Genomic DNA, 22,654 nt, shown 5'->3' on the forward strand with positions numbered 1-22,654 from the left:
CCCTAGCTCCCCCTGGCATGACAAGGAATAATGGCCACAAGTTGTTGGAGAGGAGGTTTAGATTAGACATCCGCAAGAACGACTTCACAGTCAGGGCGGCTAGGAGCTGGAGCCAACTTCCAAGGGAAGTGGTGCTGGCTCCTACCCTGGGGGTCTTTAAGACGAGGCTCCACGCCTACCTGGCTGGAGTCATTTGAGCCCAGTTTTTCTCCTGCCCAGGCGTGGGGTCGGACCTGAAGATCTACAAGGTCCCTTCCGACCCGACTTCTATGTTTCTATGACGGTAGCATACCCTGAACAAAGAATAATAAAAGCAACTAAAGTAAGAGAAGAGAGAAAAGTTCTCTAGGAAACATTTCCACAGAAAGTCACTTTACTTTTCATGTTCTCTGGTGCATTTAAGGGCAGCATGACACCCTGTTAAAAAGTAACCCTAATATTTAAGGTTCACTCCTCCATGCTGTAATGACCTTGCCACGGTGAACTTCTTTGGAATTTCTCTTGAACTTCTGAACAAAATCCCAGAAAAGCTGGTCATCTGCACAGAAAGACTAATGTTAAACTGCACCATCTGTTCCCTTATAAATTGAGGGGGGCGATTCTCACAATATTGGAAGCTTCCCAAACCTCATTCACCAGTTTTTGGGTTCCCACAAATGTTCTGAGAAGCTGGACCATTTTTCACTGTCATTTAAATCCACACATTTTCCAAAGGGTAGGATTTGGTGGTTATGTTACTTCAGACCAATTCTAAATCCCTATGGGGCATTGTTCATAACTTAACCTGTAGGAATTATATACACAAGTATTTTTCCGAGAAACATGCATTACTGATATCCAGAGAGCTTGTATCAGTTCACTCCATTCAGCCATTAACTCTTGCATGACAAAGAAGAGTGGGTGAGGGGAAGAGCCTTCAGGCAGTGAGCACATTTTGCTGGGATTTCTAAAGCTTTGGGTTAATGAATTCATTTTGTGACATTTTTGTGCGGGGATAGGAGCTCGGAGAAGAAACAAATGCGAACGACTCATTGCTGCGAGGAGTCACGCAGGGGGAATGAGCTGAAAAGAACCTGTAGGATCGTGTGCTTGCATGAGCTTCTCACCTCTCCTGGCTGACTCATTAGCCACCAGAAATTGTAAAGAAAATTGTTGCCTTGGTATAAAGTATTATTTAAAAAACAAACAAACAATTTTAAGTGCATTTATTTGAATGTGAAGTCTTCATACACAACAGAAAAACAAGGGTAGATTTGGTATAGGCTGGTTTATAGTGGTACCTGGAGCAGGAGTAAGCAACTCCTAGCATTGGTGCCAGAGCATGGCATGCAAAGGCATTTTGCTTGACATGTGCTCTTTGGGGAGGACAGCAGGGAAGGGGCTGGAGCTGTACTACCACACTAAGGATCGGCCCCTCACAGCTCCCCCACCATCCGCCCCTGGCATGCCAGCAATCTTACAAGTCGGGGTTGCGGGTGTTTTTGGCGCACTTGCCAAAAAGTTGCCATCCTTTGATCTTGAGTTTTCATAGTGATATTTGGTTTATAGTGCTATATAGCCATTTGAGATGGGGAGATGTTTAGCAAGCATCTCTGGGCAGTCAAAGGACAGACTGATGTGTGGGCAAAAGGTAGAAGAAGATGGGGGAATTGAAGATGAGCTCAAAATTGGGTTATCTTTAATAAGCCGTGTGGAAAGAGGCATGTGAGGTTCTGTATAAGTAGCAGAGACGGGAGCTGATGAGGGCTGGAATTTCTGCTGGAGGTGGCGTGAAGCTCCCGAGGGAGAAGGAACAGAGGGGGGATAAGGACTCTATATTCTGAGAATTAACTTCCAATAATCCTATGGAAAAGAATTAATCTTCCCTTGATCAATCATTGATTGTTTTGCTTAACAGAGCTTAGCTCTGAGCGTGTCACTTCCAACTTGGCTTGCGCTACTGCAGCTGCAGTCACCAGTGCCCCAACAGCTGCCATCACTTTTCCTTGCCATCCAGCTGCCACATAGGCAAAGGCCACCTCAAAAATGCCACCAGAGACCCACAACTTCACCAGCCAGCTATAACCTGCAGGCTGTAAGTTACCAACCCCTGCAGTATACCATGTTTGTTGTATGATTCCTGATATATAAGGCTCTGTGCAGGTGTTCTGCTTGAGTAAGGAGTACAGATTGTGGTCCCCAGAATCTTTGGCATTGTATGAAAAACAGGCTGCTTTTACTTGTAATGTAACTCTTCCAGAAATAGAAAGTGGCTGCTGCATGCTCAAATAGATTTCCTCATGATTACCAAAGTCAGCTGTGTTTTGAAGCTTAAATGTTTGTAAATCAAGATGAAACGTTTTCATTTCTTAAATCACAGTATGCATCTTCCAACATAATTAAGATCCATTGTTGTCATTGTAGTTTTGAGCGGTAATTTAATTTGATTGACTTAATAAGCAGCCTTTTTCTTCTAGGATTGGAATAGTCATCTTCATAAGAAAAGATGGTAACATATCAAAGGTTTAAATGTGCTGCCATGCAGCCTGGTGCATTGCATCAAGGATGCCAGCTTTTCCTGGAATGCTTTTTGCTTTCTGTGATGGATGTTTCTTGAGAGAGACATAAAAGAAGAACAGAGTAGGGATGGAGAAAGGAGTGACTGGAATGATTGTTGGTTTCCAGATGACAGCGGAGAAACGGAAGAAGGAGCACTCCAGGAAATTCAGAATAGAAATGGAAGCAAGAAATAGAATTGGAACAAATACTGACATTCTGATTTAAACCCTTAGTAGAAACCCACTCTTACGTGGAGGTTAACTTCCCAAAGAGTTTTCCAGAGTAGCCCAAGAATTGAACATAGTTGGGTGAAATTGCAAAAACCAATCATTTCAACATATATATAGGACCCTCTTTCTCATTGCCAATTATTTACAATTTTCAGTGGACAAATATAGGCTTGAATTAAAATTATGCAGGCGTTCTTTGCAAACAAAATTCAGTATCCAGTTGGACCTCTGCTTGTTGCACTATCGGTTTGGCAAGTGCCGTCAGTGCTGCGTGACCCGAGTTGCATGGAATTCGGTCTCTTCCCTGCTTGACTGACTAAAGCTGTTGTGGGCTGGGTGATAAAAATCATTGCAAATGTACTTTTGCAAGAACATTTGCAGGACCTTCTCTTTTCACAATCAAAAATTGCACATAGGAATGCTGAGGGCCCTCTAACCTATGGGAGGAAGGGATTAGAGCCAAAGTGCAGCAAGATTTGGTGAGTCATCAGCCAAAATGCAAACTGTTTGGAGCGCGACACATTCAAGTGCTTTCCTGGATCACTTCTTAATGCTACTCCAAACTTTACTTTTGGCATCTTTTACCCATAATTGAAGGGGAAGATTGTGTGATTTTTGTAGTCCAGCCTGCACTGGGGGAGATGCCCTTCGGCTCCAGGGAATACGCACCCCAGTTGGAGAAGGGGGAACCTGTATCGCCACAGTAGCAGGCACCCAACACGGGTACTCTGGCACACCCAGCTACTAGCTCCACCAATCCCTGTACTTCCCAGAGCTCACCCTCTGGTTGGGGTGCACAGTGTGACTAAGAAACCCTTTGTCCCTATGTGCACACTACAGCAGTTTCGAATTGTCAGCTGTCATGTACTGAATCTGTTTCTCACAATTGAGTTCTTTAACAGTTGTCCTATTACCTTGGAACAGTAGGATCTGTCTTTAGCCATTTGAAACTTTACACTGATGCTGATTTCAATGGCAAATGCATGAAGTACCAAAGAGTCCAAGCCTCCTTTGAAGCAAGGTGCTGAGCGCTTCCTGTTATGCTCTGTGCGCTCTTGTCCCCTACTGTCTGCCATGACTGTTACTGAAACGCACCTGTTCAACACGGCAGCGTAAAGCAGAACTCAGATTCTCTTCAGCTGGAAACTTGTTTGCTTTTTGGGATTAAATGGAGTTGATTATTTTCTGTGTTACACTGTCAAATGTGGGGTTTTTCTTGTATGTCTTGGCCCTACCAGAGCCGTTGTTTTGGAAGTCGTTTCCAAAGCACTTTATCTTCATTCTCGTCTTTGGCCTCCACTCCAGTGTGCTTCCTACCTTCATCCACCAGGTACTTCCTCTCTTTAATACCTGTCTCTTTAAACTTTCTCCACTTTTTTCTTCTAAACTAATAATCAATAATAACAGTCAGTATCCTTCCACCAATTCTTTTTTGAATGGTTTATTTTTGTGTTGTCTAAGGTGTGTTCAGATCTATGAGAAATGTCTGATCTAGGGATCCAATACTTGAAATCCTGGCAAGCTGATCTAAATAAAGCTATCTTGAATTTAAGATGGCAAGCAAGGTGGCTCGAAGGGCTGTTTTACATAAGGAAAAATAGGCACGTGAGCAAAGATTTTCTGGGTCACTTCTGTGCTTTTTAGGTGCTGTAAATTAGAAGTACTCTATCAACACATTGGACATGAAGGAGTGTATCACAATAAACTTGAATCCTTTTTGATTAGATAAATAGTAAGCAAACATCATTAAAGTTCCTGCTGAATACAGTTGGAGTGTTATGGATTTTTTGAAGAGGATCTATTGAGCTGTGGATCTTCTTAATATCCAATAACAGACTGGTTATATGTTGTTTTCATACTGAACTTTTGTAGTTATGTTTGATTTTTTTTTTAGACAAGACATTTATCTACAGGTGTTTACAGTAAGAGTAAACCTATGGCTGAGTAAGAAAGGGCCTTTATATGAACTGAACAGCTATTACTATGGCAAAGCACAAGTAATTGGGTTCTGTCTGTACTTGCTTCTAGGTTTATTCCGATATACAGAGGACCAAGTCACACGTATAAGGTACAAAGACTGACAGAATCGACTTGCTACACGTTTAGAATACAAGCGGTCAACGATGCTGGAGAAGGGCCTTTCTCAGAACTGTGCACTTTCTGCACCACCAAATCTATCCCACCTGCCATCAAAGGTATGTAGTAGCAGGGAGATAATGTATACATGTTTGTGTGTTGCCATGGACTAGTAAGAGGAAACTATAATAGGAAGATCGTTGTCTCCCAAGACAGTCCCATGTTAACTGTAATAAATCCCATATTCCACAGAAACATAGGAACACTGAGACTTATAGTAACTTTGTTATAGAAACAGGGACCATTGCTGTGAACTAATGGAGAATGTTTTTAAAGAGATTCTAGAATGTATCTGTACACGTAGGATACTTGGAAAGGAGTGAGTTGCATAACCTTTTAAGTTGCTGTGTAGTCTGTGTTCAGTCATTAGCATTCACTAAATGCTTAGGAGTTTTGTTTTCCTTCCGTTCCTAAAACTGTCATTGATATATTGCATGCATGTGATGGAAGACAATACCCAGATGCATTTTAAGAAGTTTTGCTTTAGAAAAAGGCAGAGTGACAACCAAATTCCACAGGTTTGCTCTAGATAACACTGTCCCTCTAATTTTATATACATATATAAAATATGAAAACTTCACGGTTTCATTTCCATTTAAATTAGGTAGAGAGAGAGAGAGCTAATTTAAATGGAAATAAAACTGTGACGTCCATATACAATGAATGAAGATTTATATATTGTTTTTAACTTTTTTTTTCTATACAGCTGATATCTTGATTCATAACCTTTGGCTATTGGGTACCTTTTCAAGGACTTCATCAGGATTTTTTAACATTTACCATGGTTGCATTATTTTAAACAGATTTCTATGTTTATTTGACACAGAATTCAAGTGTAAACAATATTTGTCCAGGGGAGAGTTCTCCTTATCCACTTTTGCCCTTTCCCTCTAGCAAAAGCATGCCATTTTTGCCTGTATAACAAACTGAATGTTTAATGGTAGCAACCAAAGTGCAAACTGTCCAGAGACCCCGAGTACACGTATGTGGTCAAGCCTAGTGCAGCGTCACTGTTGTTGTTTGTTACCCAGGGTGGGTAGACTGAAGCTTCCACAGGTATGCTAGCACAGCATTCCTCAAGCCATGCCTTGCAACCCAGAAGTGGGTCACAAGAATATATGAAAGGGTCACAAACAAACTTTAAAAAATGGATTCTCCTTTAAAGGAGAAAAACGTGGGAAACTGTGGCTGTTCACTTGCAGGCTGGCAGAGTTCCAGCCTGCGAGGGGCTGCTTGGGGCCTTCCTGGCCCATACGCTGGGGGTGGGGGGCAGCGGGCTGGGAGTGAGGGGCACTGGGTCAGGACTGGCCACCAATGTTTACAAATGTGTCCTGGTACAAAAACGGTTGAGAACCGTTGTGCTAGCACATACAACAGTGACATCTTTATTTTGCTGTGATATACTGTGTAATTGGCTCACAGCTCTTTGTGGAGTAGGGGTTTCACTAAGTGAAAAATGACCACCTTACCTAGGTTTTCAATCCCTGTTAAATGTGATTCACATTCTGGGCTGAATATAAGGCAGTTATGGTATTTGACAAACATCGGGGTGTATAGGGGAAGGGAAGGAGTGGGAGGCATAATAGTAGCAATACGTCCCAAACCGTAGCAGCAAACCCTGCAATCTGAAAGCAGTGTAGGAGAGCAGAGAATTGTGTCCTGTCAGGAAGATAACAAAACCGGTCATTCTTGATACCTTTCAGTGCTGAGAGCCACTCAGAGGAGGACAGTTTGTTTTCCTGACCTAGGTTTTAGTCCATGGGTCCTTAACTTGTTTTAGATTCAAGGCACCGCTCAGAAAAAACCAGCACTTACCTTTCACTTGTTTTTTTTTTTTTTTTTTGTGACTATGGAAAAATAATTGGGAAATTCTTCTGTTGCAGACCACTCAGAGCACAACAGAATGGTTTTGACACGTAACAGTGCTACTATTGCATTGCACCCTGTGGCATCCTTAAAAGGATTTCCCAGTACTGAAGGGTGCTGCGGCACCCTGGTGGAGAATTTTGGTCTAAAACAGGTGGCTTTCTAGGTGGTGGCGAATTAATTTGGGATTAATGCAGCATATGTAGCAACAACTGTTTCTTTGATGGCTTGTCCTGTTTCTAGAAATCCCTGAGGTTGTGAAACATTGTTTTTCAAATGCATGTGTCCTTGCATGTGCACGTTAACCACTTGCTGAGGTGTTTTGCAACACGTGTTTGTAGATCCTTCCACAGTTTCACTTTTCAGCTGCATGCTCGCTCCCTGTCTGGCAAACAGCAGACTCTCATAGTCTGCCGCTGGTTGGTTTGATATCCACACAGGACAGATGCTCAGTTGTACATGTAAACATATTGCAGTCAATTAAAACTCTGTGGACTGTTGACTCACCATCTTGCTCTCATTGGGCAGAGAATATCTGTTGGCTTTCAGCTGGTGAAAAAACCACTTTGCAAGGTAGATGGGTTTTGGCTGCTGATGAATCAATTTTCCGTAAATGCTAGTGAAAGCTTTGCGATGGGACCAGAAAGTTCAAATCTGATCCCCAACAAACTGTGAAGTGTTAATTAGATATTAATCCCAGTATTTGAAAGCTTCAGGAAACCAGAATGTGGAATGAAACCCATTCTGTATTGAAGTCGATGGCAAGACTCCCACTGCTCTCAGTGGGGTCTGAACTTCAATTCCTATAGCAAAAAAATCTGTATTTGTCTTCTCTTTTGTTCCCTTCCATGTCAAACTCCAATTATGTGTAGTTTGTGCCTATGTTCTGGGGTCCTCACAAGTGGGCCGTGACATGAAAATGGCTCTATTAGCCCAAAAGAGTACTCAGTCCTGTGTTACAGGATTTTGTGACAATTCAGCTCTTGCAATCATAGTCAATCATCTCATAACTCTCCACTTGGGAAGCACAATAGATACCATTTTAGTTGAGTTACAAAGTTGATAGCTTTTACTTTACATGCTTCAGTAGTTCATATAGTTCTGAGCAAGGATCTGGTCTCTTTTATACTACTTGCTGTTCTCAGAAGGTCAATTCAAAGGGCATCAGAAGCCAATTCAGATTTCACTTTGTAACTAAGTGTCCCATCTTCCATCCCTTACTCAGGGAAAACTCCCTTTGAAATTAAAGGAACAGGCCCCAAGTTTACAAAAAATAAAGACTCCCTCGACCTCTGGTTTAATTAAATGTGTTCCTATTGCCAAAATACTGTTATTGCTCACCAAGCCCTGCAAAGTCCTGCAGTTCTCTTTCTAAAAGCATTTTGTAATTGGTGTATAAAGCAGGAACATAATTCTCTTGTAATGCATTTTACAGTAGTATATGTCTGATGTATACATGTTTTTTCTAGCCCCTCGAGTGACGCAGCTAGAGGGAAATGCCTGTGAAATCACCTGGGAAGTGGTTCCGCCTATGAAAGGAGACCCTATCAGTTATGTTCTGCAGGTACTGGTTGGGAGAGAATCTGAATATAAACAGGTAGGAAAATGACCTGATGTTAAGATAACTAACTGATAATGTGATGGGATTTTTTTGTTTAACATTTTCCTTCACTGTACTTTGAGTTGGATCTGCGTATCACTTACTGTATACTCCTATTCACTTTATGATGACCAGAGGAAGCACATCTATTACGTTTCCATTCTGATTAAAATCATGGAAATATCAATTTAATATTTATTAAAGTAAAAAGGTCCTATTGTTTGTTAACACTTATGAGCACTGAAATAATTCTGTATGTCCTTGATTCTTTCTTAAAAACAAAATAAAAAACAAGCATAAAAACCCAGCCAACTGCCTTTAAAGAAGCAGCTTGAGTACTGAACTTAATAGAAAATCAGGCCTGAGAAATGTAGTTCTGTGTTGAAAGTATCCTATCACCTTTGCCTCAGAGGAGCCCTGATTTAGAACTAGACCAAAGACAGTGGGGTGGAAAAGAGCATTTAGCTGGAAGCCCCAAAGAGTTGGGTGATGCAGACCTATACTTACCAAGGAGAAGCACCATTGACTAACTGATCTCATAAACTAATAGAATCTTTATGCTGGTAGCTGATGTACTTAAGTTCTATAATATTCTCCCAATAAACAGATAAGGGCCTATTTAAGTTCTTTTCCATGATTCTGTGCTCCTCTATAGAATAATTCTAGCTCATCATGAATAAGAACTGTAGTGAGACCTTCATGGAATGGGAAGCAGATTCCCCTACTTCTTTCTACCAGTTGGGTTTTATTGCAGCTTTGCGTAAAGCAGCTGGTGCTGACTGTTGCTAGGGACAAGATGATGGGCATGTTAAGCCACAGAACTAACCTACTTGAACAGTTGCTGGATTTCCATGGCAGACTGCAAGACATTCTACATTCTATGCAAGAGTTTGATAATCTTGTGCCTTAAAAAAATGGATTCAAACAGTGAGTCCATTCTATTTAAGGTCTTCTACCTTACCCATCACAAGGGTATCCAGTCTACTTTGTTCTGTTGGTTTATTCTTGCATTATCATATGGACAAAAATATTAAAAAATGAGATAAGTAAAGTTCATGCATATCTACCTGTAGGCTGTACTTGCATTGTGAAAATGCTGTTATTTGTTCCACATCTTTTCTGCCCATTGCTGCAGAATGAATGTTTTTATCATTTTTTATTTTAAAAATAATGCATGTAGCCATATACAGACATTACATTTGGGTCATTTCAGATGTTTGAAGCCAAAGGTTTGACATCTTCCCAGAAACTGCTCAAGAGCAGTGCTACTGTTGGTGTTATAGTACACTTAACCAACGGTTTATCTCATTCTGCTCTACCATCCTTTCTGAAGTGGCCTCAGCATAAAAGAGTATTAACCATAGTGTTGGTCACCTTCATGGAGAATAGTATGAAACTTCTTGTTTCTGTGATAATCAAGTAATTCAATTGTTATAGTTGAAAGACAGAAGTATAAGAAAGCAGAGAAACTAGAAAACTCTTTCAGGCATTTTATGTTTTAAGGTTTTCATTTCTCATTAATAAAACAAACATGAAATCTAGGCTCTTGATGATGCTTAGAGCATTCAGTTGTTGTGCTCACAGCTGACGCACTGGAAAAAGCTCCTGGCAAAGGTTCCAAAACTGATATTTTGAAACTTTGAATTAAGTAATTATGAATGACTAATAATAAGCAACAAATGAGGGTGAATTTTGCATCCTTAATGAATCAGAAAACAACCTTACTCTTCAAAACACTTTACCCTCACCACAAATGCTGTTTGCTTTCTAAGTTTACATTAGTAATCTGTTTTACTCACTCTTGTAAGTGCAGTATTCATTAGGTATGTGTGACTGCTTCTGACTCCAGGGGCATATTATAAAGAAATGCTTTGTAAACTGCTTGGAAGATACACAGATGAAAGGCACTATAGAAGTGAAGACTGCTAAAAACATCCATAGAAATCAACCATACCTGAACTGTTGGGTGCTAATATGCAGCCCCCAGCGTGTTTGCCAAGAATTGTGAATAGTGTAGGAGGTGGGAGACAGATCAGTAACAGCATTAAGTGAACTTAAGGTCTGTTGGCAAAGAAATAACTATAACAAAGAATGGGCCCCATTTCTGTTTATCTTGTTTTTATATTAATTATAGCTTTGAAGCTGACTATATGCTTTGTGGAGCCTTTTCTTTTTGTTCAACTTGCCTACGTGATCTCAGATTCTAGGCTGTGTCCAGGCTCTGCAGCTAAGTACAGACAGTCAAAAAGCCTGAGCCTGTGTCAGTTGAATCTTTGCAGGTTCATCTAAGCTACATAGATTGAACTGATGAAACAAGTGAACAGGCATTCACATTTGATTCCAGAGGTGCAGCTGCATGCTGCACTGGCCAAGATCAGAAGGCAGGGCTCGCTAGAGCATGCCTCCTGCTGGGCTGGAGCAGATGGCTTGAGCCAAAGCTAACCTGCATACCCTGCTAGGGGGAGAAGTGCAAAGCATCCTGGGATGCTGGGGGACTGTGAGTTAACTTGAATCTGGAGGGGATCTGAGACAAAAGTTCAATAAACCGATTTTAACTTAAGTCAGTAAAGTCTGATACTGTATCCATCCAGGTTTAATCTTAAACTGGTTTCGGTGGCCGTTTTGAAAGTAGCTTATGTGCACTGAACTTCTTTTGTGTTACAGAACTGGTTGAACTGGTTTTTGTTCATGCATGCAGGTCTGGGTTGTATGCACTTTCTGTCCCTAGCCTACAGGATGCAGTCTGAGTCAGGATGGGAGCCCAGAGGAACCATTGGTAATCAATCCTCTGGTTCTGGGACTGGTTTTATACCAGCCCAAGTAGACGTGAGACCATTTTTAGGCTGGCTATTATCTACACTATGCTAGGTGTCCATAAGGGACATTGTTCAAGACCAGACTGGCAGAGCACAACACGCTTTGATAATATTTCTTACATGACCTATTCTGTGCGCTCTGCAGGGGATTGGTGTAGGAATATGCCATGTCTAAAACTACTAAGACTCCCCAGCCCAACGCAGTATGTTTTCTACCTCGTGCTGTGAATTCCAGCGGAGAATCTGATCTCTGGTGTTGAGTTAAGGGGATCTAATAACTTGCAGAGTTGTATCAGAACAGAGTCCAGCAAATCCCCTTGGAAGTGCTTGCTACTGAGCTAAATTCTGATTATTTTAAGCCATCCGTCAGTTACCCTACACAGTAGGATGCTAGGTGCGAAAAAGCAAGCAGGAAATCCCATTTCAAAGAGAAATGTTAAGTTTGAATTGTTATGGGATTTCTAAGGGCATTTCTGTGCAGTGGGCACTTGAGTAAAGTTTTAGTACAAGCATTAAGCTGTTTTGGCCTGGCAAACATGTCAGCTGCTGGTCTACACTCATGTTCACACTATTGCTATAAGCAATTGAAGTAGCACCATTGAAAGATTTCCCTCTAGTCCTCCTCGCGCACAAAGCGTGCGTGGTCCTCATAACTCAGTAATGCACACCTGGGGCTGGGGACCAAGATTCACTGTTTCCAGTGCAAACCCTCTAATTACTGTAAGCTCCCTGAAGCAAGGACAGTTTTCATGGTTACCTGCTTAAATAGATTACTACCTTCCCCTCCCACACGGATGAGCAAGGATAATCAGAGCCTTGTCTTCATTCTCCAGTGTGCTGAACTAGAGCAGAGGGAGAAATAATTTGCGCCTGGAAGTGGTCTGCAATGGTTTATCCCTCCCTCATGGCACAAGGAAGAAGCAGAGCCATCCACATCCCTTTACACTGGGCAGACTGTAAGGGTTTGCTCGTCAAGTCTATGGAGCATAGTGGGGTCTTCAGTCTTGATTATGGCACTTTTTGTAGTTCTCGCTTTAAAGAAAAATATTACTAGGGATGATCACAGAAGCAGAGAAATAATCAAGATTGTGGTATATGCATAAAGATGTGACGGAAATCTATTTTGTAAAACAACCTTTGAAACAGACGAGTAGTAAACGTTTTATAACAGTTTTTTAAAGTGATAACACCTATTTATGTTTTTTCAACCAACCAAAGTACAACTGTTTCCCTGTGACACCAGTCAGCAATGCTGTCAGTTGCCAGGAGATCACTCATTTTGCAGGATCTGGACATTTTAATTGGGAAAACATGGTGTAAGTCCATGGGGTAGCAGCTGTCTGGCTGCTGCCAATTGATTTATTTCAGGTGAGCATTACTAGCAGATGACCAAAACATCCTTGCTCATTTAACTTTAATCTCAAGGACTTGCTTTCATTGAAAAAAGACAATAAAAAGCTCATGTACACGAACTCATGCAGAGACGCCTTCAGCTGGCATAGAACAAACCAAATTGGACTGCAAAGTGCTTGTTACCTCCTCATGCTTATGGGAAACTGTTTGCAAGATCACAGTTTAAGCAAATGGGAGCAAGTTTGAGATCTGACATACGGGGGCTTTGCCCCTCAGGAATTCTGGTAAAAACATTACTATGCAGGTAAATATACATTATGAAAAATTCACTGGGCTCCAAAACAGGATGGCATTCACCTTGTTTTAAATGGTCCTGATCATTTTTACAGTAAGAGTTTGTTAGGTTTGGTTTTTGCATCAGTTTGTCATCTTAGATTTGCATCTTCTAAAAATCAAAAAAGGGTTGAACAAAATGATAGACTCGACTATCAACAGAATACAAGTAGGACAAGTATGCATCCGCATCTGAAACTTTCAATGATTATGGTTGTTTTAAGTAAGGAATTTTCTTCCTCCCCCTTGTCTCTTCTGGGCTCTTATGAGTGATGCATCATTCCGCACACAGTCTCCATGAACTCCGCTGATGGAGTACTACTCCATGTTGACAGAATCAGCTTCCACAGATGAAGCTGCATTTGAGATGAGCTGTCAGGAAGATACAGGAACCTGCATTGAGGAGGCAGCATGCGGCCTGCTGCTGCTGCCTCAGTATTATTATTTTTTATTAAGCAGCAAAATTACCTAGGCAATTTAAGGGCTCTTCTGCTTCAATGTACTTTCTATTGTGCCACAAGGACAAAAGTAGAGCACATATGCAGAATTAGAGTGGATCAATTCTGCCTCCCTTCCTCATCTTGAACAGTTCTAGGATTTGTGAATAACACCATTGACTTCAGTGGACTAGATGTCTTGCATTATAATGTGGCAGGGACATTGCAGCTCCTGCCCAGTGTGTTTTTCAGCAAGACTCAATAGAGCAAATGGGCTGTGAAGCAAATCATCAGTGGGATATAATAAGAGAAAGCATTATCCTTTAGGCAGTTGTAGCTCTATGAAATCTTTTAAGACTTGTACTCGGTATTAGCATTAACTGTGAGCTATTGCTGCAAGCATTTGGTTGCATCCCAGAATGAAATATCTCTCCAGAGAGAGGCATTTCAGGAAGTGTGCCAAGTAGGATTGCTGCTCATTTAAATCCTGAGGTTGTAGCTGCTGAGAGCACCTGCTCCCCATAGGTAAAGAGAGGTTACTGTGCCTTGCCTTAGCTTGAGCAAAGAGCCAACTGATTAGAGCTGCAGACACCACTGCAGTTTATGTACTACTTATGTACTGCTTCAGCACATCCTACTAGTATAATTTACATGGGTATATAGTTACTACATTTTTTATGATGTGACTTTACACAAGACTACAGTGACTTACAAATGTGGAATCTGTAGAGTCTGTGTCTACAGCCAGTGTAAAGGCAGATTACTTTGGTGTAAAAGTGTTGCATATCCAAACGCTATCTTTGAAAGAACACATTAACATCCTGTGAGGTAGACATTCCTATCGGTGGAGTAACTTCACTGTATTCAGATTACTAGGAAAAAATCTTACTCTAGGTTAGGGGTGGGCAAAATGGCGGATCTGGCCAGCAGCTGTACTCCATTTCCCAGCAGCCCCTGCCTGCATGGCTGGGGCCTCTTTACATGGAGACCCCAGCTGCAGCTGTACTGCAAGGCTGGGGTTGCCGTGGGGACTGGCCCCAGCCACACTGGCAGGGCAAACTGCAGGGCAGAGAGGCTGTTCTGCTACCACTGGGATCTTGCAGCAGGAGCAGCTTGGTCCGGGGCCAGGGCAGAGCCATGATCTGCAGCCTGCACGCTCTGGGCAGAGGCACGCAGGCAGCAGGTGACAGCTCTGCCCTGGCTCTGGACCATGCTATCACCACTGCAAGGAGCTGGGGCAGAGCTGTGATCCGCTGCATACCTGCCCCTGCCCAGAGCATGCAGGCTGCAGATCGCGGCTCTGCCCTGGCCCCGGACCAAGCTACTCCTGCCGCAAGATCCCAGCAGCTCGAGAGCAGCCACTCTGCCCTGCTGTGTGTGGCTGGGGCTGGGCTCCATGGCAACCCCAGCCTTGTGCTATCACAGCACAGCTGTGGCTGGGGTCTCCATGTCGATTGGCCCCAGCCATGTGAGGAGGGGCTGCTGGGAAATGGAGTCCACTGCAATTCAGATCTGGCCCACAGGCCAGACTTTGCCAGCCCCAGAACTTAACAACACCAGGACCAGTCTTCCTTCATATGGAAGCAAACTGAGTTTTACCTCGTGGCAGATCTGACAGAAAGCAAAAGGAACCAAGGAAGAAACAGTACGCTCTTCTCCAGTCTCTCACGCTTGGGTCTGCCAAGTTCTTGTCTACTTTGCCTGTAGCGGCAGAGGGTGTGACAAATGAGTTAGACAGGAACCTGCGTGACCATGCTCTCCCCTCCCTTGGCAAGTGGAAGGGGGCTCAGGATTTATGTACTCCTCCAGTTAGAATTTTATCCAGAGCATTTTATTTCCTGGAGGTCCTCAGGGTGCCTGAAAACCATGCAATAAAAGTGAAGCATTTACTTTTCCCATTTCAAGAAGATAATGGAGCATTGCTATTCAGTGACTATAAAGAGCAGTCATTCTTTGAAGAGTGGCAGTCAGTGACACCACAAGGCCTGCATTTATTCTTTATGATGTTGCTTATCAAATTTGTTTCAAGTAAAAAGGTAAACTGCTGCAAACAGCTTGAGAGCTGACAGTCAAAAACTTGTTGTTGCCGCCTCTTCCAGCCTCAGCTGTGATAAATCTGCATTTGGAAATCAGCTGTCAGTAGTCTGGTAAATGTGCAGAGCAGAAGAGAACTCGGGGTGTACTTCAGTAGCTGTAGTGCAACAGTGATAGAAATGTGGGCCAGGTTTTCCAAGCCTAGAAGCCAGAAGTTAGGTTCTTAATTCAGTGCCCTGATTTTTAAAATTGTTGAGGGGTCAGCTGGGTTCAACAGCAATTGCTAGGGGTTAAGGACTTCTGCAGGTCAGGTCACTAATTCACTTACTTAAAGTACTTGGCTACTGAGGAGCCATCAATGTGACTGTTTTCTGAAGTCTGGCACTTGAATTCTGTTACTAAAATAAACAGGGTACAGGAGTTGGAGATACTGAGGTAGGAGGTGATGTTTCTTCAGTAGCGCAGTTAGGGAAGGGTAAGCAGGGCACCCAGCCTGAATGCTGATTTAGAGGGAGCACTTGACTGGTGGACCCTGCAGAGGCTGGGCTGCAGCAACACCAGCTGGGAGCAGGGGAGATCATGCTGTGGCAGCAGCAGCTGGAGTCATTGAGTCCTTGGGCAAGTAAGAATGACACCCTATTTCTATCCTCCTTCCCCACTTTCTGATCCGCAGTACTTCCCAACACATGTCACCCTACCCCCAGCCCTCCAGCAAAATTTGCCAGTTAGGGCTTTGATGTTTGTCAGTTCAGTTTTTAACCACCAGTGTCTTATGTACATTGGTGCCCTGCCACTTGAGGTTGCATGCATATTCATGTAATCCAAGTAACATGTGCTGATGGGAGCTGTTTGCTACCAAAGCAAAATATACTACCTCTAAGGCTCTTGGGAGTTAGGGGGACAATGCTGATTCATTATGTGCCATCAAAAGTGCATCTTGGGTGTAGTGTTCTAATTTGCAACCCTATAATACAGTTTATGAGAGAGGAAAATAAATGATAGATTAGAACATAGTATAGTCTCTAAAAAGAGGTAATAGGAGGTCTGCCACTTTGATTATTTCAACCTGGAATGGGGATGTGGGGCTTCTACACACATGCAGGGAGCATGCTCCGATGCGCTGCAATTCTAGCACGTTGGAGCAGAATCGAGTCTGCTGGAGAGTGGGAATTAACACGCTTCAACAGCCTCCAGCGTCTCATGTATCAGTGTCCCCTCACTGAAAAATGGTGTTGGGGATCTTTGAGCTAAAGCTCGTTTGGTAAAAGACTGAGGTACTTGAATTGTTCTTTTGAACCTTGAATGTCTGTGGTTATGTTTGTGTGTCAGGATCTATAGTTGCATAAAACATTATGTTATATTAAGGATGAATTTAATTTGTGTAAATTTTTAATTGGCAGACATTCATTTTTCTTTTGTCAAATAGCAAGTCAGGACACTCAGTTGAACTGGAATGCTTGGATGACAATATACAATATAATAGCACTATCCGTACGCACTAAAATTCTGTCACCATTGCTACCTTTCCTGACTTTTTTTCTTCCTCTCCTACAGCTTTGCTTAATGAGATGGGAAATACTCATTCATTTTTATTAGACTTGTTTACAGTGTGACTGACTTCATGAATATTTTTGGTTATATGTAAGACTGTTATCTGGTTTGTTAAATATTAAGGCTCTTGAGGACAGCCTTGCTTGTTTATGACCACCTTGGCAATGGAGTTGGTAAAACTAATTAAGAATGGACATAATAAGAATGAAATAATAAGAATCCAGAGCTTAGCTTCTCAGCAAGAGGTCTGTTGGCCCTCTTAGAAGAAATAAAACTTTCACGAATGAGCATGTTTTCTAAAAAGAAATTCAGAGACAGGTTTTCCTCTGATCACCATCCCATGTTGCTTTTTGTTTATGAATAGGTCTTGCCGTCGTTTATTAGACTCCAAATATTTCTATTGTGGTCTACAGGACTTTGAAGTGTAGAATGCAGTCTTGTCCTAGGGCCCTAGTGCATTTTTGTAACCTTGTGAAATTTGTTTAAATGTTGTCAAGTTCAATGTTGTCAAGTTCAGTTTGTTTAAATGTTGTCAAGTTCAATGTTGTCAAGTTCAATAATCAAAAATAGCCATTTCTCCTCAGTAGTTCCAAGGCACAACTTGCTTTTGCACTATGCCAAAGTTTATTGGTATTGTATGTGGTATTCTTTATATTCTGTAAGTGTGGTGCTCCATACATTTCTGTACCAAAATCAGAAATATCTTCTTTGTATGAGCCCATGCAGAAACCTTTTTCATTGACTATAGAATAAAAACAGTTCAGTTGCATACTAAAAGTATTAAATTATAATTCTGAAGAATATAAAAAGTGCTTTTGGGGACCCCGCTGGTTTTGGGCTGCTCTTCTACTCCTGCATTATCTTAATGAGGGTAGCACAAACATGGCATATTCTCCAAAAACACCCTTGTGTGCTGCTATCCAAAATAAAGTAACTTTATCTAAAATACCTGTTCTGTCATGTGATTTATGTCTTGTATAATATTATCCAAGTCAAGGAAATATGCGGTAAATAGGAGCAAAATAATTGAAATTGTTAAAAATAGCACGGCTAATCAGTCTCAGAAGAATGTTACCTTTCTATTCAGAATCGTTTGTAACCTGTATCTTCAGTAGGCTCCACTTTTTATTTCCAACATGCTAATGAGGGTGGGTGCTCCCCCTAAATAGAAAACTTGGATGCATAGGAAACTGGGCCTGGGAAGTATTTCAGGTATATATGGGAGAGAGAGTGGGGAGCTGGCCATTCCCTTCCACCAGTTCTCCGGTCTCATACATCACCTTACCTACCAAGTGATCCCTCTGTATGGAAAAAAGCTTCCAAGACTAGTCTTAAAAATCTATCGAGGTGCCAAAAAAAAAATGAAGGCTCTGCTTAATGATTCAATGCCCCTTTGCTGGGGGAAGTAGGAGTGCAACCAGTGTTATATCCTTGTCCCTGGCTAGCATTCCATATCTCATTCCTCTTGCTGCATTTCATCTTTCTTCACCTCAGACAATCTCAGAGAAACTTCTTTACCGTTGGATGAATTGGCCAAGCTACACAGGGTAACCTGTAGAATCCTCATTAGAGGTTTTCAAGATGCTGAACAGGCTTTAAACTAGAGAGTGTAATTTAGTACTGCATCCTACACTTGCATGCAGGGCAGGGTAGAGAGAGAGAGGAGTGGACTAGATGACCCTTGAGGCCTAAATGACAGCAAGAATTATGTCCAAATATGGGCCTGATTATTAACCATATTGAACCCTGAATGTTCTTTAACTTCACTCATTCCAATTTGAAATGGTAAGGTGCAGTACTTAGTCTGTCCTCCATAAGGGAAATATGGCCCTCATTTTATTAGTGGAGACAACTAAGCTTTTGGGGAATCCCTTCCAGAGGTGGTGCCAGTTTGCCTAGCATTGTAACAAATGGCAAAACTGACAACTAAATACATATCACTGTTATTAAGGAAGCTGTGTATGGACTTCTCTGAGTCCCAAGGAAGTTGGGCAAACTTCTAGTCAAGTCGGTGACATGTGTTGTCTATATGCAGACTCCAGCTATCCGTAAATGCTGCGGTCGTGCAGTTTAATGGGGCACACAGTAATAGCCTGCCCACTGCAAGGAGAGAGGATATGTGCTTTGTGTTTACTCTAATATTCAGCCAGAATCAAAACCACACCTAAAAGCTGCAGTAGTCAGGGAGCATAGGAACACACAGAGGGGCATTATTACCAAGCTAGCAAATTGCCCATCAAGCATGACCAGGGTGGGGGGTTCAAACAACACCCCCTCCCTGTGTCTGGCTGGGCAGCGCCTGTGCAGACCACAGAGGGGCACCGCTGCCCTTGTCGCCCCCACCGCTCCTGGGAGGCGGTGGCACTCTGTCTCTGCCCACCCGCGTGTACCTGCTATGGCCTTCCTACATACCCCCAGGGGTATGCATGCCCCCGTTTGACACCCCCTATTATATATTATAGTAGTGCCAAAGACTCCTGTAGAAGATTGAGGCACTATACTACATAGTGTACAAATGCCTGTGAAAGCTTTAGGTTTAGGGCACTTTGCTCCAAGAGTGTGAGGGGTGGCTCTTTAATTAGAGTGGCTCTGAGAACTGCTCTAATTAAAGTGCCACAGTGTCTTACGTATCAGCGTGCCTGCACTTCAGAATGGTGCTTTAGTCCAAGTGCCCCCACTGCCATTTTGAAGTGCGGGGATGCTGATACATGAGAGCCTGCTGGAGCACAGTCATTACCACGCTCCAGTAGTCTGGCTTAATCGAATCTGCTCCAACGTGCTGCAAGTCAGAGCAGCCTCCACGCTCACATACAGACACCCCGGGTACTTACATGGCCATAGCATCTCCTCAGACGCAGGAAAATGATGTTACTCTATTTTACGTACTGGGAGCTGAGGCACTTGGATATGGTCTGTAGCAAAGTGAGAGATTGGACCTCAGCTCTAGAGCTAATACCCTAACCCTATCTTTATTCTCTTAGAAGACTATTAGGCAAAACTGCTAATCAGGAAGGTTAAATCTACATTGTTTTAATTTTCTTACAAATGTTAAGATATTAGCTCTTAAACCAGTGCACTTGTTCATTACATCCTGCATTCGATGAGATCTCGACTAGCTTCTTTGTTAAACTTGCCACTTCCTTTCCCTGTGCAAAGGCAAAAGTTGTCAGTACACCTGTTGTCATGTTTACAGGGCCAGGTCCTCAGCTGGTGTAAATCGGCATAGCTCCATTGCAGTTGAGCAGCATTTAAATCAGTGAAGTTACGCCAGTTTATGCCAGTTAATTGTCTTTATCAAAAGAGGACTCTGTCTTTAATTTAATACTGACCCAGAGTTGTGTGTTTTCCCCTAATGAATGTTCCTTAAAGAAGTACTCATTTCATTTCCAGGTCCTTGATTTGTTTCTGGGAAATGCCAATATTTATCCAGCTTAACTGAACTTTCTTTGTCATCTATATTTATTAGTCCTTAAAGAAGATCTGAGTCTTTCTCTAACTGTGATTTAACCATATTTAGCCTCTAGTTGCCTCAGCGTACTCCATTCTTATTGGAGGAGACAAGCAACCAAATGAATTCATTTAATTGTATATTATTTTAAAAATTAGGATTATTTGCTTGTATCCAAGCCCTAGCATTATTTCAACATAACATTCCTGTTTTCACGTTGGGATTTTATTGGATTTTTGTTTTGTTTCAGCCATGTCTTCAAGGTGGTTAATTTAATGGCAAGAGCAACTAGAACAAGGGTGGGCAAAATAAGGCCTGCAGGCTGTATCCAGCCTGTGGAGGGGCTTTGTCCAGCCCACAGTAGTTCCCTTGGTCCTGCCTGGCCCAGGCACCACCCGGCTGTGGCGCATCCTGCCACCCCTGGGCACGCAGTGGGGCTAGGGGCAGCTCCGCAACTGGGCTGGCTTTCTAGGTAGCCCAGGCACTGGCAGCTCCTTCTGGCTGACCACTTCTTGAACACCTCCTGGGTTGGAGAGTCCACAATTTCCCTAGGGAGTCTGGTCACTGCCTCTCTATTCTCATGGTGAAGATGGTTTCTCCAGCTTTCCAATCTAAATTTATTTTGCTACAACTTCAAGCCATTAATCCACATCCTCCTCGGCAGCAAAAGAGAAAAAGTGCTTTCTCTCTTCTTTATGGCATCCGTCCAAGTATTTGAAGACTGCTATCATGTCTCCTCAAGTGCCTTTTTCACAAGCTGAACTTTTCCTAGCTCCTTCAGCCTCTTCTTATATAACTTGTCGTCCAAGCCCTTGGTCATCTTTGTTGCCTGCTTCTGGACCCTCTCTTACTTCTCCATATCTTTTTTAAAATGTGGAACCTAGAACTGCATACAGGTCGCCAGATGAGCTCTAAGCAGTGCCAAGTAGAGAGGCACCATCACCTCCCATGTCTTGCATGCAATGCTTGTATTGATGTAGCCCAAAGCCACGTTCACTTTTTTGTGTAGCTGCATACACTGCAGACATATATTGAGTCTGTGGTCTACCAGGACTCCCAAGCCCTTTTCCACAGAGCTGCCATACAGCCAGGTGGCCCCCATTTTGTATTTGTGTTTTTGTTTATTCCTCCCAAGGTGTAGCACCTTGCGTTTGTCCTCATTGAACTTCATCGTGTTGGCCCAACTTTTCAATCTGTCGGGATCATGATACATTAGAATTCCAGATCCTGAGACAGGGGAAGTATGAGGTCAGCAAAATGACAGTGCTAGATTTCAAAAGACTGATTTCATCTGATTCAAGGAGCTGATAGGCATGGTGCCATGAGAGGATATATTGAAGGATGAAGGTTCCAAGAAAGGCTGGGAACTTCTGAGGGGCAAAGTATTGGAAGCCCAACAAGAAACTGTTGCAGGATGATAGGAGCATAAGAAGAAAGGCAAGAGATGAATGTGGTTGCACAAGCAGCTTCCAAAATGCCTCAAATGCAAAAGGAAAACATACAGGCAGTGGAAGAATGGTCAGGTCATCAAGGACATGTACCAAGAAATAGTAAGAACCCGCAGGGACAAAGTCAGGAAAGCAAAGATAAAGAGTGAGCTGCGGGTGGCAAAGGAGGTAAAGACAACAAGAGGTTTCTGTAAGTATGTTGGCCAGAAAAGAAGGACCAAGGAAGCCATAGGTGACGGAAGGCCAGGGCTAATGGGGCTTAGTCCCCCTCAAATGTAGGCAGCCTGGGCGTGGGCTCGGGTGGCTGCATATGTGTGTGTGTGTGTGGGGTGGGGGGGTGTACAGACAAAGACCAGCAGCTGGAGCCTGTAGGCGGCCAGGTAATCAGTCCGGCCTGGCTGTGTACCGATCAGTGCCCAGCAAGTAAATGTGTGGACGAAAACAGGTGCGGGGTGGGGAGGGGACCAACTGAGGCTCCCATGGGGTGGTGGTGAATAGAGCTGTGGGGTGGGTCATGGGATGCTTGCTGCCCGGGTGGCTTTTCGGCTTTTCCAGGGGTACTGGGGGACTTCTGCTGCTGCCCGCACTCCCAGGGCAGGCACAGGGGATATATGCCCCCAATCTCTGCTGTCCATGGGGTGAAGGTGGACTGCCACTGCAGACTGCACTCCACACCCTGCTACTAGTGCCCCAGGAGCGGCCCAATGCCCCATGCCTCCCACTGCCAGGCAAGCGGCACAGCCAGCGCACGGGAGGCACGTGGCGTTGCACTGCTCCTGGGGCACCAGCAGCAGGGTGCGGAGTGCAGCCCTCAGCAGCAGCCCACCTCCACCCCATGCACAGATCAGGGGCACATGCCCCCCC

General features: G+C 43.1%; 1 protein-coding gene across 1 annotated transcript in view; it reads left to right on the top strand.

The window, feature by feature from the left end:
- FNDC3B (fibronectin type III domain containing 3B) overlaps positions 1 to 22,654 on the top strand; it is a 307,284-nt gene that overhangs the window by 278,714 nt on the left and 5,916 nt on the right. The window contains exons 24-25 of the mRNA XM_019532737.1: positions 4,797 to 4,963; positions 8,240 to 8,367. Coding sequence (XP_019388282.1) covers positions 4,797 to 4,963; positions 8,240 to 8,367 — 295 coding nt within the window. The remainder of the gene's footprint in view (positions 1 to 4,796; positions 4,964 to 8,239; positions 8,368 to 22,654) is intronic.

The sequence above is a fragment of the Crocodylus porosus genome, unplaced genomic scaffold (genome assembly GCF_001723895.1).
Source record: "Crocodylus porosus isolate Cpor-Errol unplaced genomic scaffold, CroPor_comp1, whole genome shotgun sequence".
NCBI lineage: Eukaryota > Metazoa > Chordata > Crocodylia > Crocodylidae > Crocodylus > Crocodylus porosus.